This window comes from Frankliniella occidentalis, unplaced genomic scaffold (genome assembly GCF_000697945.3).
Source record: "Frankliniella occidentalis isolate FOCC.00 unplaced genomic scaffold, Focc_3.1 Scaffold105, whole genome shotgun sequence".
NCBI classification, from domain to species: domain Eukaryota; kingdom Metazoa; phylum Arthropoda; class Insecta; order Thysanoptera; family Thripidae; genus Frankliniella; species Frankliniella occidentalis.
Genome location: NW_026267234.1, coordinates 178,509 through 194,573, shown reverse-complemented (window position 1 = coordinate 194,573; position 16,065 = coordinate 178,509). Strand labels below are relative to the sequence as shown.

At 36.2% G+C, this 16,065-nt stretch overlaps 1 protein-coding gene across 13 annotated transcripts in view; it reads right to left on the bottom strand.

The window, feature by feature from the left end:
• Positions 1–7: 7 nt before the first annotated feature.
• LOC113204309 (serine/threonine-protein kinase MARK2-like) overlaps positions 8–16,065 on the bottom strand; it is a 63,133-nt gene continuing 47,075 nt past the window's right edge. For 5 of the 13 annotated variants that reach the window (XM_052269865.1, XM_052269866.1, XM_052269867.1 and 2 more), the window contains exons 8-16: positions 15,814–15,926; positions 15,459–15,675; positions 14,344–14,526; positions 14,100–14,265; positions 12,883–13,014; positions 11,528–11,767; positions 5,531–5,563; positions 4,437–4,545; positions 8–4,357 (exon numbers count right to left, since the gene is read on the bottom strand). In XM_052269865.1, the coding sequence (XP_052125825.1) occupies positions 4,139–4,357; positions 4,437–4,545; positions 5,531–5,563; positions 11,528–11,767; positions 12,883–13,014; positions 14,100–14,265; positions 14,344–14,526; positions 15,459–15,675; positions 15,814–15,926 (1,412 nt within the window). In that variant the 3' untranslated portion in view covers positions 8–4,138. Of the gene's footprint in view, positions 4,358–4,436; positions 4,546–5,530; positions 5,564–6,725; positions 9,970–11,527; positions 11,768–12,882; positions 13,015–14,099; positions 14,266–14,343; positions 14,527–15,458; positions 15,676–15,813; positions 15,927–16,065 lie in introns of those variants that run through there. The other 8 variants (XM_052269869.1, XM_052269876.1, XM_052269870.1 and 5 more) reach the window with 7 other exon arrangements.

Below are 16,065 nucleotides of genomic sequence, written 5' to 3'. Positions count from 1 at the left end.
GATATCATTAATTTCTTTCTTTTATTTGCTTGTTAGGACAAGTTTAGTATAAACACTTTTTGCACATCTCTCTTCAGTACCAGACATCTCTTCAGTATGCTTATGGTCCCTTGTCCTTCCTCCATTGTTTCAGCATGAGTGTTTCATTTTGACATTTTTTCCTCATCTTTACTCAATTTTGGCAGTTGCCTAAAACAAATATCGATAGCTCTACAATTAACATGGGGACGATACTTCAAACAAGAGTTACCAAGGTAATACTGTGCTTACAACCAGGGAAAATGGTATAGCATCGGCTCTTTTAAAATGAACTGTTTTGAGGCCTTTTCCTCCCATCCACACAATCTACCTAAACATTTGTATCACAGATGGAGAGATGAGTAATCAGTTTGACAATCACAGACAGATGATAGAACATTTGTAATCCACAGCTAAAACAAACAAAATTATGGAGACAACAAAATAAGTTTGCAAATATAATAAATTTAGTACAAGACAAATAAAAACAATGTGCTACAACAATGAGCACATTATCCAGCTTTAAATTGACATGCCACCCTGTGTTTCACCAGGACATGGCAAAACAAGCAGGCAGACTCACTCAATTCACAGTTACAAACTGTGCAATGTGTAAGTACACAGCAGGCAATTTGAAACTTTGTACTGACTGTATAACTAGCATGCTTCCAGTCAATTTCTTTTAATGCCCCCCTCAAATAACTTATAAAATAAGAAAAAACTGCTAAATAACTACAGAATTTGTTATGATTCACAGCAACAGCATTACTGTAAAGCAGATATTCCAGGCAAACGGTGAAAGTGAAAACGATTACAATCCAAACATTTAAGAGAAAAAATTGAATGGGTATTGATGGTTTATTTCTTCTATGGACAAAGAGTAGAAGAATCAATAAATTTTCTCAAGAGAGAACAGTTCAACACAATAATAAAATTAATAACAACATGTACTAATCTTCAACTAATCAATAATCATTTTGGGTTCGAGCAGTGAAGGGACATGACAATAAAGCAGGGCAGCAGAAAGGTCATCAATCTCAAGAAAGATCACAAATTATAAAAATTATGTACAAGAAACAATATAAGAAAATAATAATACGAAAAGATGATGCTTCTATCGCCATTTAACTGTGCCTTCCAATTGAAGTTGGTTTGAAAACATTGGTCATCTTCCTAAATACAATCCTGGTTTAATAGGTAAAATACCAATCTATCTTGACAGATAGTGAATTGCACTTATTACAGAAACGCAGGACTTAACTCTCCTCCCTCAACTACTGTATACATGAGTACGGAAAACTGAATTTAACGAACCCTTACATTGGTACAGTTGGGCAGTTATGTTATGGTAGGTACTGTTACAGAACTTCTATCTAGACATTGTTTGGCACATGTGAACACAAAATTTCTCACACTAAAACTGTTTTGCTTAAATGGAATATATGGTAGAAATTATATAGGTACCCAAGAACAATAGGGAGGAAAGAAGAGTGTTCCAGTGGGTGAGGGCAGTCATGCATACTATACTCAAATAACACATTCCAATGTATGACTCCTTTGCGAACTCAGAGACAAAATTCTGATAAAAGGATAGTATACGAAGAAAATAAAAATCAGATCACAACAAATAAAAAGCCAATCTTAGTATGATTAAACTCAGACAAAAAAATAATAAAATAAATCATTTATTGCTTTGATCCAGAATTTTGTACTTCTTTGGCATAAGTTAATAAAATGATTCCGGGAAGATTTGGTAGGTATTCCCACAAGTCACTAAAACACACAACATTCCAATACAAATAAGATTTACGTTCTTGAAGTTACATAAAAAACAAAATCCTTCCATACAATGATGTGCTTTAGACTGACTGCAAAAATAGTCTCATTGAAGGAATAGAAACTAAAATGAAACCATAAACTGCAAGGATTTGCTGACTACATACCAGTTTCTTTCATGGTAAGTACAAATGTTCACCAACAGTAAAAGAGGAAAGGCCAGAACCAGAAATGTCCCCACAAATGTCTCACACATCAAACTTTAAATGAGTTCACATCAGTAATATGGCAATACCACTATTGCAAGAGTGTAAAGTCAAGGGCGGACAACTTTAAATTTATGTGATATTAATTTCAAACCAATAAAAATCATCAAAGATAAAAAAATAGCCTAAATATAGATCCAAAGAAAAGATATTAATAAGTTTTGCACTGAAATGGGAACTAAAACCAATTTGGATTCTTTGAAATTCTATGTCAAATAGAGGGATAAAGTTCTCATCTTTGAAAGAATACAATTCTATTACTCCATCATTCGGAACTTTGTTAGCACAGAGATACGTTTCTTACAAAAGCCAAATGAAAAATGTAGGAGATCCTTGGCCCCTTGAACAAAATATGAAATACAGTATCTATGGACACTCATGCAACTTTAGTTATTTATCAGTGTACGTAAAACAAATGTTTTGCCTGGCAAAGATTTCGTTTGCATAGCAAACAAGCATATGAGACACAACATAACTTTTCCAATCAGGAGGCACATGTTTTCATGATCTTGACAACAGCGAACCACACTAAATGAAAATATATCAAATGACTATATATTTTTAATTCATAATCATAATTAAATGAGTTTCATGATCTATCATCTGGTGACATTAAAGGAATATGAAAACTACCAAAAATTTTCAATGCATGAAACACATACACAGCTTGATAGGATTTACACAGGACATAACAATACACTGTCTATACATTTGTACAAGACTTAAAGTTCAGCTAATTAACAGCCTAAACCAGCAAACTGAATGCTGTCAGGTTGACACTGTCAGTTCCCATTGAAACAATTCACAATTACTCCTAAGAGACTATTGAATAGATAAGAAGACTGTAAAGATTGTACAAACCTCTTCCACCACACCAATATTTTATCATTTGTTCACTGATAAACACTCAAGACAGATATATATATATCTATACATATATATATGTACACACATACATACATACATACCCATAAATACATTGAGTTTTTGTACAAAATTACAAGAACAATTTCATTTGCATGATTTTTACAAATGCCAGAGAACTTGTGATAAATATATTGGCTCTGAAAACAGGAACAGTTTTAGCACAGAGCAGTTTCTAAATCATCTCTTAGCGCTCAATGTGCCCCAGGTCTTTAAATTAAATTAAATTAAATTGTTGAATACGACAGGTTTTTTTTAACTCCCATGATTTTATCCCAGGATGAGGCCAGTAAACGGTGGAATCATTTTCAATGTAAGAAGTGCACTTAGCCCATTAATACCAAGAGTCTGCTGTTAAACTGATATAAAAGCTCAGACACAATAAAGGAATCAAAGACAAAAGAGGGGTCTCCATCAAAATATATCGTAGAAGATAACAAAAAATTAGAAGTTCACATTACCTCCTGATTGTCGCTCTAGTAACAATAGAGAAAAATTTCAACTAGAACATAGCCACAACCTAGCAGTGGAACATATAATAACATAAAACTTCAATTTGAGTACTCCATATACAAAAGTAAACATGCACACAAAAAGAAATTGACTTTAAGTCAAAACAGTCACAGAAAAGATAGATAAAAAGTCAGTGTATGCTCAGACTGGAAATGATGTGCCCCTGGCTACAATTTGTCCACATCTTTCTTTTTAACAAAGACCTTTATTTAATTAAAATAAAAAAATTAAGAAACTCTCCAGGCAGTAATGAGCTAAGATAGAAAAAAAATTGGTTGCAAGTGATGTCACATGGGAGCGATATGTTGATCCAAACTGTTTATAAATTATTTAGCATGAACAATAGATTTGACACAAATAATGAGATATGAAATGGCGAGAATGACAAGTCTTTCCAATGGTGTTAATGGGCAACTATTGCACTGTTTTCAAGTTACCTATCCTTCTTTGAGAGGCTAGCTCATGTGATTTTCACGGCCACGAGCAGGTAATCGAAGAAGACGTCTTAACCGATTCACAAAGCTCACCTGCTCATGAGCCGTAGACCTTCGTCAGGCGCTTTCAGAAGGTAGAGGGGAAGGCACACAAGGAGAATGCACCTGTGCCATCTCTTCGTTTACCTCCCCCTCCATACCAGGTAGTCACAGTTTCAGTTCATTAGCTATTTTGGATGCAATGTTCTTGAAGCCAATAGATGTCCCAGAGATACGCTTGAACCGTACACCATTAAGGGACAGACGAGGCAATTTACACACTTCAATTTCCCACTGGACTAGGGAGTCAGTGTTTGGGTCTCCATGTACACATAATAGCAAAAATCTCTCTCTTTGCTCATAGTCACAGTTATTGGCGTCCAGCACCTGTAAATAGATAATAAAAAGTTTTGTAAGAAATACGTAAGTAGGTTAGATTATAACCTTAGGATGGATTGACGTTTACCTTTCTAATTTCTGCCATTATTTCATTTGGGTCCCTTGAAGATGTTGTTTTCATACTCCAAGTGAATCTTAGAGATCGGGGCTTCGCTTGGTCATCATTCACAGCACCACTGAACATAAAGGAGAAAAACAAATAATTAATAACACTAATTCACAGAGCAAATCCTTTTGATTCTTTGTCACCATATTAACTTTGTGCCAAGATTAAGAACTTATCAACAAAGCTGTCTAAGTAAATAAAGAGGAATATCTGAACACTGTTCCAAGAAAAAATTAAGTAAGGGGAAAAAGATAGTGCTACTGTGTCAATTAACTGTCAATCAACAGGTAACTCAAAAAAATAGATAGATATCTATATTGTTTTGAATACAATTAGTTAATTTGGTTCACAAAACAATTCCAAACCTTTGTATTTTACAAATAAAACATGAAACTGCATGCACTAGAAATATGGTTTGCAAATAGAAACGAGCTTAAATGCGTAGAAAAGGCACTACTAAATGAGAAAAGGTGCTTTTCTCATTTCTACACACAATGTATTTAGAACAGACACCAATGTGAACTGTAACTTAAACTGTTGACTCCTCTTTAACTTGACAGAATTGTACTAGGTGAAAACTAAAGAATTATAATAAACCCAGAAGAAAGCCTAAAACAAATTGATAAATTCCTCATTTAATAAGATGAGTACAACAGCAACTTAGCATACAAAGGAGAAATATGAAATATGTATAAAATTTAGATGAACCATAGAAGAGGACAGTGCGTCCCATTGGCACCATACATTTTTATCCGTTATGATGTACCGCAAGCGAGAGAGCAGGTAACCTACAGCAAGTGGTACAGAATAACTAATAAACAAGTTTGACCTGTGGGACACCCTATGGTTCAGATGGTTCCAAGTAAGTTGTTTTATTCATGAATGAGTAAAAGAGGGAAAAAAAGAAACAACAGGGAATGTTCTCTTGAAAAGTGAAACAACTAAAAAAGAAAATAGAAGAAAGAAAAGGAAATGAGCCCCAAAAGATTTAAAACAATTTTTGTAAAAAATCATGCAAAATAATTGAATAAATAAATCACAAGACTAAAACATACCTAACTAAATGCTTAGGAGGCGGATCCATGGGGCTGAAATTAAAACATAAAAGAAAAATCAAATATAAAAAGATCATTCAAACACATAATAGCATGAGCAAACACACAAATGCACACACGACTGAGCAAACATTCACAGTGTAAGGCAGTAAGGCCTATCATCACTACATATTCTACAAAACCAAGGGGCAGTCAGAAACCAAATACCAAGCTCTTTGATTCACTACATTTTGGGAGAAGGTATTCTATTTAGTGGGGGTGCAAGTTGAAAGCAAGTAAGTAACTGTTACTACAAAAAGAAAAAAAATTGAGTACTACCAAATTTCGATCAACGACATGCCTTAGAAACACCATTATACACTGTAAAATAGTACCTCGGGGATTAAAGTATGAGGAGGGATTATTTTCCCAAAAGGAGAGAAGTTAAACCAGCCATGGTGCAAGTAAAAAAAAAAAAAAAACGAAAAACAAAAAGAACTCACTCATTTCTTGGGAAACGAAGAATTGACAAATTTCTGAAACGAGTGCTGAAGGTTAAATTACCTGTACCAGATATTCATTACTCAAGGCTCTTTGAGAAAAGGAATTAGTGTTTCAGGGCTGAGGAAGTGAAGCCTTCTGTGTAGTGTCACTTCATGCATTTGTAGCTACCACATGTATTTAACTGATGTATCTACCACAAAGCAGTTCCTTCAACTATACTGTGGTAAATTGGTAAAAATCTTGAGTCAACTTGTCTGTGAGAGGCTTTAAGTCGGCAGAGCAAACAGCAAGTTAAGTTGAACATGGTGGTCTGAAGATGCCCACCAAAATGTTTGACAGCAAACAACATCCAAAACGGAAAAAGCTATTAAGGACAATACTACGCGATGTATCATAAAACTATGAGAAGAAGTTGCACATTTTTAGATTTGCATTAACATAAAGTGATATCACGATCAGCAGAAAGAAATTAAGACACAGTATTCCTAGGTGACATGTGACAATAAAAAATTGTCTCTAAGAGTCTTCAAGAATAACAAAGTGCCCCAAAATTTGTAACTGAATCTAAAAGACAAAGACTTTAAATATTTTGATGCTGAGGAAATAAACAAAAGGCTTATATGAATACTTTCAAAATGAAAGAGCTTGATCAAAGGCAAATTCATAAATAATGGCAGGGGGAGGTTGTTGCCATATTACTGTACAAAACAAGTAGGTGAATATCATCTTTTATTAACTTGTTAAAACCACATAATTGAGTCAAAAACAGGAAGTTTAGATTTTTTTAATATAAAAAAAAATGGGTACATGAGGAATTTTGTTTCAGATTGGAAAAGTAAAGATTGACAGACTCTGCGCCAAAGGCTCTAAAGAATGAGAAAAGCCAGCATGACCTCAGCCAGAAAAACAGCCACTGCAATCTCTTGACTAGATAATCAAACAAAACTAATCGATAGATAAAATTAAAAAAAGGGACATTCAATTGATTCAAATGGAATTTAAAAAGTCTCAAAACAGCAGACCATAAAGTTAAAGAGGATACAGAAATTGAAAAAAATCTCTTAAAAAGTTTGACATTTGAAGTATTGGACAAATACTTCTGATTGAAGTCTGCCACAAATATTATTGAAGAGTATTATGCAAACAAAAAAGCACTCTAACAAAAGGATTTCTAAGTACTATACAATGAATTTCTGAATAGCACATTTGTTTGTTTTGTTTTTTAGATAATATACTTCATGAACATCTTTGAAATTGTGCATTTTTGTGAACATTATTCTTTTAAAAGTACAATCGAAGAAAGTATGGATTTGAACCTTGACGTGCAATTTCAATTGGTTTAACAGTTTAATAATGAGAAAGTTTCGCCTTATCTGATGTATCTGTTGTATCATCAAGTTAATTTTTTGCTAAACACTGCCTATACAAAAGATACAGACTCTGTTTGAGAGCGTCATCAATGCACTTAGTTATAAGTTCAGTAGCATGGGCTTACAAGGTCAAGGTTTAGTTCAGATCAAGTGATTGCAAACAAATTCAAGATACTGAGCTTTAGGTCAACGAAATATATTCCAAAGCCACATTCCACAAGAATGAGCACAGCACTGAAGGTAAGTCCATGAAACCTTTCACATGTCAATATTTATACAAAGAAGGCACATAAAGCAGATCTCTGCCGTGTGATAAATCATATCCACTAATAAAATAAAGCTCCTATATAGTACCATCAACATTATTGTGCATAGGAACATCTAGTACTTCACAGTTTAAGATTGTGACCAAAATTGCCAATATAAAAAAAAGAAGAAGAAAGAAATGCACTGCTGCCTATTATTTAGTTCCAAAGATAATTTAAAAAAAAAAATAATGGAAAAGTATGGGTTGACACAGCAACGCATCAAGTTAACACACTGATATTCAGAAAACATTTCATATACAGGGTGGTCCACAGACCCCTTCCTTTATTTTGCTTATACAGTACCGCATGCAGGCGTGCGAGCGGGCTTGCCTACCGTCTTTCATCATGGCGCCTTACGGCCCCGTGTGAGTATGCAACCCACCCGCACGCCTGCATGCCGTACAGTATAAGCAAAATAAAGGAACGGGTCTGTGGACCACCCTGTATAGTTTTAAAAAATCCACTTGCCCAATACCTACAGAAACTTTAAAAGGGTCATCTCATTCAGATGAGAATAGGAAAATTTGAAGGACTAAATAAACATGAGATAGAGCAGTATTCTCCCAAAGCGAGTTTCTTGGAGATAGGGCTTGTCACTTGAGCTAAGACAATAAAACAAATTATTTATGATAAAGTATCTCACGAAATACTGTCAATTAGTGTGCTGTACTTTCAATTGCTCTCCATAATTTAGTTTAAAATTAAATCTTAGCTGAGATATTTAAGAACTAGATTGCATTTCATAGAAAACTTAATTGGCAGTATACTCTTGCCAGCACTAGTTCTTTGTAATGCTAAGGCAAATTTAACTGAGGTAGAACAAAGCAGCTCACAATACTATTAATTTACACCCATAATAAGTAAACTTAATGCAATCCCAAGGACAGTATCTAGATCAAGAAATATATTCAATATTGGCACATCTAAAATTGCTGCCCAATTAATACAATGAAAGTTTCAGCCTTCATAAATTTACCAGGTCAAAAATATTATGTTGTACTAAAATCTTACTCCATAAAAAAATACTTATAACAATATAACAACAATATATGAATAATCACAAAGAAGCAGCAGACACTTGGAGTCCACTCACACCAGGAGACACTGACATCAGAAATGGGAACTGTGCAGGTCGCCACAAGCACTATATGCAAATCACCCGAGTATGTACACACAAACAGATAAAAGGTCCTATTTACACACAAATATCACTTTTCAGAGCTGAACACATTCTGGCTTCACGTACACAAAACTGCCAGTTCCGCAACTGCATCATCTTCCACCACTTAGCACACCTACCACATCACACGACACACACACACACCACTCTCGAGAGCACGGAAGGGTATGCTATGGTATGGCATGGCATGGCGGGGCGTGGCGTGACGTAGCGTGGCGAGGCGTAGCGGGCGGGTATGCTCTGAGGTGGTGTCGGTGTCGGTCGGGTAGGCCACAGAGTGCAGAGCCAGCGATCCGGCAGCGATCCGTTAGGTCCTGAACGCAAGCAGAGAACACTGCCTGTCAGATGTGTTCAGTGCCTATGCACCAGCCGACACAACCCTCAGAGCAGGGACCACCAGTGAAAGCCTTGCTTGCGAACAGTTCATAGCTCTCATGATAAAGAGATATCAAGAATTAATTGAGAAACTACAAAGAAAAGAGCCTCTTTGGTTCTGTCTTTTTTTTTCTTTATCAAACATTCCACAGAAGCAGATGATGTCATTGGTACAAAGAAGACTTGAGCATCTCACACTTAGATTTCGCAGAGTATCATATGAAGCAGTTGTACACATCCATTTCAGTTAGATAAGAAATACATATCAGTAGCAGGCATGTGCACCATTTAAAAAATTAATAAATAACAACAGCAATGCATTTCTACACATAGTGAAAACTTTTTATGACAAAAGTACAATGGGATGCACAATGATATTTTTTTTAAAAAGAAGGAAGATAAAGAGAAGCAAGTCTAAGTCAGTCCACAAGAGCATTCTTTTATGTTAAACTTCACTGCAAAGCTTTCACAATGGTCTCTGTTCCAGAGGATAATATGAACACAATACACCACATGGACAGAACAAACTCTCAAGACATCAAAGCATTAAACCATACAGTTAAATCATTGTGCATCCCCATGGCCAAAACTACAACTAAAGCTGCCTGAGTCGTCAGTTTGTCTGTTGCCCTAGACGCGTAGATGGGAACGTCCTCTGAGAAGCTGTCTTTTTCACATTCTCACTTCATGCACTTCGTTCAGTTCTTGAAAGGAAAAGAAAACCTGCATTCCCACAAAAGAAAAAGAATGCCACTGTAATGAATTTAGCCATGAATAATGACAGTAAAATAAAATAAAAAAACCAATTAAAATGCGCGAAAAATAGTTTTGTTTGAGTGATGCATATCTAACAATAGAAAACTTGATAAAAAAAATACCCACTGTAAGTGAATCTCTAAAGGAAAAATAAGCTCATGAGAAGCAGACTTTTCCTGAAGAAAGGATCAAATGTGTATAGAAGATGTCTTCTGAGAACCTGTATTTTTTAGGCCTACATGATGAATGTCAATCTAGGGAAATACTGGAGCAACTTCCATAATGAGTGTTTTATACCGGTAATCGATGCAACCATGACTGGCTTCACAGAATACAAGGGAATGGGATAAGTCAAACCTAAATGTAAGGTATCAGAGTTTTTGAAATTTGGTATGACGGGAATTACTTGATATATAAGGGAGACAACACAGGTAAATTAATGTCAGAAAAAGTTGATATCAGAGGTTTGCACAACTTTAGGAGGTTAAGTCAATAATGATGAGAACTGACGAGTGCTGGTGCCTTAATACCAGGTGATCGACATAAGCTGTTATCTCTCATAAGAAGGTAGCTCATACTTAACCCATCCAGCTGACCACAGGTAAAGAAAGGAAAATGTGACTTTAAAAGGTAAGGCCTAATTAACCACAGCCCACAACCTCCTTAGCCTGTACTCAGCTGAGAAGGAATAAATTACCAGCTTACAAAAGCAGGCCAACTTACATAGGCCAACTAATATAGAAATACAGAGCAAAGTCATAGAGTAGGGTGAGAGATAGTTGTGAAATTAAGCATTAACTGAACTGGCTGTCTGCCATGCAAACTTCAGTTTGAAAGCCAAAGCCAAATGAGTAAACTAATTTCAGTTTCTATGATCAATATATCAGAGCACAACCCCCCTTGCCCCCCTCTGCCTGAAATAGCTCTGAAAGAAAACAAAGAATGGCCTTGTTTGCTTAAGATCACATGGCTGAACCTTGCTATCAATATTTAAAATTGCAGCTTGCCACCAAAACAAAAGATTCAGCATAGACAATAAATTAGAGTAAAAAATGATTTAAAACAATAATCAATCATCAATTACATTTTCTTTTATGTCCTATAATTTAGTTCTCATTTAATATTTAGATAGATAATAAGAGCGCCCCCTCCCCCTCCCCCAAGTTTTTATGGACTTCTGAGAGGACAAAAACTGACATAAGAAGTGAAGCAAGGTTTTCCAGTGAAACAAGAGGTTATGCCTTGCCATGCATCTAAGATAGATACTTCTAATCACACGCGATTCTCAGATACATGAGTTAGTGAGTTCTCAGCATCAGCCTACCTGCTCTGATTGTTAACCACATAAACCAAAAACCAACAGGTCAATTTCGAAATGTTTTAATCATTAGAAAGAAAATAATCCAGTTGGATATTTTACACACAAGAGTTGAACATATTTTGAAAACCTGTTGGTTATTGAGAATACGTAGGGGGGTGTAACTTGAGGCAAAAAAATGCAGTGAAAAATTTAAGTAACACTCACCGCTTGGAGAATCTTGATGAAAGTTTAGAAAAGAATGACGAAGTGCGGCCATGAGGGATAGCAGAAGTATCCTGTGTTTGAAGTGGTGAGGCCCCATACGCCGACACTGACCCTGTGTGATTTCTTGGCCTATTTTGGCCACTGTGGAACGTTGAGCGGCTTGGCACATTTCTAGGGAAAGGTTGTTGAACTCTGTTTCCAACAGCAGGTGAAACGGGAGGTCCTCTGGCAACCACACTGCTGAAAACACACAAACACAACACCTTCATATTAGCGATAGTGCAAAAAATATTTCTCACCATGCAAGATTTTATTAACAAGAACAAAACCCTTTTTCTACTGCAATCACCTGCAAAAGTAAGGACAACAAAACTAATGCTACATCTTCATCAAAACACTTGACTGAGACAGTCTTTTTTTTCTTTGGAAAGGGACAAAATGATTTACTGTATTCAGTTTCTTTGACTACTGAATCACTAAGACTGTGTGAAAGGATAAAGGAGAGGGGGGGGAATTAATGGATCAGCCTAACTTGATATTGAAAAGGCAAAGACAGCAAAGTTAAGGCAGTTATGTTGAGGCAGTTATAGCATCCAGGAAACTTATGAAACCTGTGTAAGCTCACTGCTTTAAATGGCAGTAAATGACTTGCTCACCATAAAGGTTAAAATTTTAAAATGTTAAAATGCATTCGCTAAACCATCATAATCATCTGAATAGTGCTTGTTTTTATACCAACATCACATTAACTGAAGATTACAAACTACAGTACCACAAATAGTATCAAAACACTATGTAACTGGTATGGTATAATTCTCTCAGTATACATGCAAATACTAAAGATAAAAATAACAGCTACCAAAAATTCTAAAAAAATACTAATAGCAACAGACAAAAGTCACCAAAATCCCCTTAAGATACAAAAACATCCTGTGACATCACTACTGTGAATGATAGAGAGTATGTCTAACAGAGAGTGTGGGAGAGGGCAGGAGAGACTGTGGGTAGCAAATTTCGTCTACCCCCCCCCCCCCTCCAACTTTCTCAAACTCTACCTGCTTGAGCAGCAACACATTCCCTAGATAGATATTGAGATGATAAAAAAGAAATAAAGTAGTAACTAATGAAATGCCAATACATTGTCAGAAATGGCATTGGCATTAAAGCTAGTATACTGTACATCTTAGATACGCAATTTCAATAGCATTAAGAAAGAAATATAATAGTTAAAAGGAGAGCAGACCAACTACTTAGATAGATATAATATTTCAAAATTCACAACTACAAAATTTGCTTCTTTATATGCAAGAATGCAAAAGCACCGCTATGTCTTAGAGCAGAGCGCCGCATACTACCTTTGCCTTAAGGTATCAAGAGTTTGGTCAAGGTTCGAATGGTCGGTTCGGCCGGAGGTAGAAATGCTGGCCGACTTGATATGTCCCTTCACAGTACGGTTCACTGAAAGGCTTTCGCCCGCACCCTGTCCACTATAAACAAGATGGGTCATATCAAGGTCATGAAGATATACAGAAGGATTCCAAAGAAAGAGTTTTAATGGGGCCAAAGTAATGAATTGATAAGATAGAAAAGCACCATGCTCAAGCATGAGAATAAGGAAAACTGACATTAAAATAACATTCACTAATATCTTATCAGACCTAGCAGAATTATTGACACAAAAAAATTGCTAATTCAGGAAAGATCCCCCTTTCTCTTTGCTGAAGCAAAAATATATATTCAAACATATTAATCTAAAGTTTCTTTATCCTGCTAATGTACGTAAATTAGAAAATAAGATATGTAACAATAAAATTGAACTATAATATAAGATTCTAGATTGAAAAAATACAACTGGTTAAAGTGCAATTTATGAAATGTAGGTAATGTAGAGTTAAGATGCAAGTAGAGGTATAGATGAACAACATTCTTAGGGAACAGAACTGGTCATACTCCTCTTAGTTAAGCTAATAAGCCGTGCCAGGAGAGACCAAAAATTTAAAGCGATAAGGTTTTCTGATCATGCAAGTGCTCATCTTCCCCACAGTTTAATTGCATGCTTTATTTTTTTTTTTATCTAAATTCATCTTTGATGACTGTAAAGATGACTGTAAAACCTTTGTGATCACCTTATGCTTTCTCTTCCCTGACCAACATCTTATACACGTATATTAACTGGGTGCCTGGCAAGTTCCTAATTTTGAGCTGTCAAATGCTGCACATGATCTACATGAGTCCTACATCCAAATTACCACATTCTTGCTCTAAATCGCACCTTTTTCTCCCCTTTTTGAAGCCCTCTTAGACCTTCAAAGTGAGGCTGGTTAAAATAGCATGCTGTAGGAATAATGACAGTAATAAGAGAGAAAATAAATTACGATAACCACTTTTCCTATATTTGAGGAACCTCACTCATTGCAATGTAGGATGCATAAAGCCTAATAAATAAGTAACATTGCCAGGTTTTTCTTCCCTGGGCCTCTCTCCATTCAAGATTTGTATAAAAACAAGAACTAGAGTGTCTTGTGTGGTCAGGAAAGAGTGGCTATTAAACATAAGATGATTTGGAACATACCTGGGAGCTTCTGAAGAAGTGTTGCTCTTGTCATCAAATGATGGTTTATTTGCATCATAGATGGTACTACGTCTGCTAACTGAACCAGCTGATTCCAATTTTCTGTTTCCAGACATGGTACTGGATTTATAGCTCATCCTTGGCTTTCCAGGACTAGCTGCACTACCTTCATAAACAAAAAGTAATCACATGAGATGCTGAAACACCTGAAGCAAATAAAATGAGAAAGTATAGGGAAACGTACTTGAGTCTACAGGCATATTTGAGGAATTCTTCACTGGTGTGGGCCTTGTTGCAGCAGAAGCTGAATTAATTCTAGCAGTATTTTCTTTGATGGTTGCAGAGTCCACAGTATTTTGCCGCTTAAAATTAGAGGTTGTTGAATTGTGATTGTGATTTGAAGAATTTGGTGTTCCTGCTGGAACTCCTGTAAGAGAAAATGGATCATTGATAAAAAAGAAATAACCTGCTATAATGATATACTGTCAAAAAGCTTTCCATAAATGAACCATATGCAAACAAAGACTATGCTATGACGTAACAGAAACAATAACAAGAGACAACGACAGCCAGGACCGGACAGATATGTGTAATGGGCTTTGACAGTATCATACATCAGACTGGTAAAGACTGCTACCAAGGCGCGTACCCGGAATTAACTCAGGAAAATAACACTCGTAAGTAAAACAAAAACTGGACAACATTTCAGGTTGAATTTTACAAAATTAATAAAAAATTCAAATTTACAAAATTAACCAACACTTGCTGATGGTAAAATGCTCAAGAAATCGATTTACGAGAGAAATGATTAAGAGTCTTATGCAATGAAAGATGAATCAACAGGCATGAGAAGGGATAGAAAAGAGATAGCACATGTACACAAAGTGCAAATGCACACATTATTTCAGACACATGCATTTTAGTTTTTTAATTTCTTTTTTTTTTAATTGAGACCCGTCTAAGAAAAGAGCAGGGGGTGAAGCAAAATGATCCAAGATACGGGTGGAACTAAAAAAAATAGGTGCAGGGGTAACTTATTTAGAAACCATTAAGAAATACACATTTCATGAGGAATAAGTTGAAGAGAGAAGATATTGACAAAATAATTGCAAGGTTTTCAAATGTAACTTTAGGCAAGGCTCTAAGAATACTACATCTAGGGCCATTAATTGAGGAGCAGTCCTAGGATGAGAAGCTATACTATGGCTTGCGAGGCTCAGCATTGCAAAACTTTGATGAGGTTCATCCATAAGCCTGAGGCCAGTCCAATCCTCGTATCTTGCAGACAGATCCTAGCACCTAGCACTAAAACATGCCCATGACCAAGACAGGGACTAGGTCCCGACGAGGTCCCACCACCTGAGGCTGTCGTCGCCGCCGGCTGGCCGTGCGACTCACGCAAGGTTTCCCCACCGGACGAGGCCCTTCTGCTGGGCTTGGCGTTGGTGGCCGAGATGGATCTAAGGACGCCTCGGTGACCATGAGAGGGTGACTGCGCGTTGCTCGACGAGACGGCGCCCGGGGGCAGGTTCCACAAAGAAAGTGAACTACCCGACCGCGATCCGTCGCTCTCCGGCTGAAAAGGAAACAACAATCTTGCGTAAATTACATAGTTCATTCAAATTTGCAATCTCCAGAAAAATTATAACTTTACGAGATTGACTTCTTTTAAAATTCTCAGTAGATAGTTGCAGAAATAAAAGTCAATACATACATCTGTGTTTTTCCTTCCTAGTAATAGGTAGGTGGCAAATACATCATCGTATTTTGCTTGTGCCAGACTATCCTCAATCTCGCTTCGACTGTAACCCATTCCAACAAGTGCTTCTGTAAAAGTTAAAAAGGATGTGAAAGTTAATGATGTTTTCAAAAGATGTGTTGCAGCCTCTACCCAAACTACACCACAAATCCACACCATACAACAAAAGACCCCATGCGAAGTAATAATCAGGAGGCAAATACAATC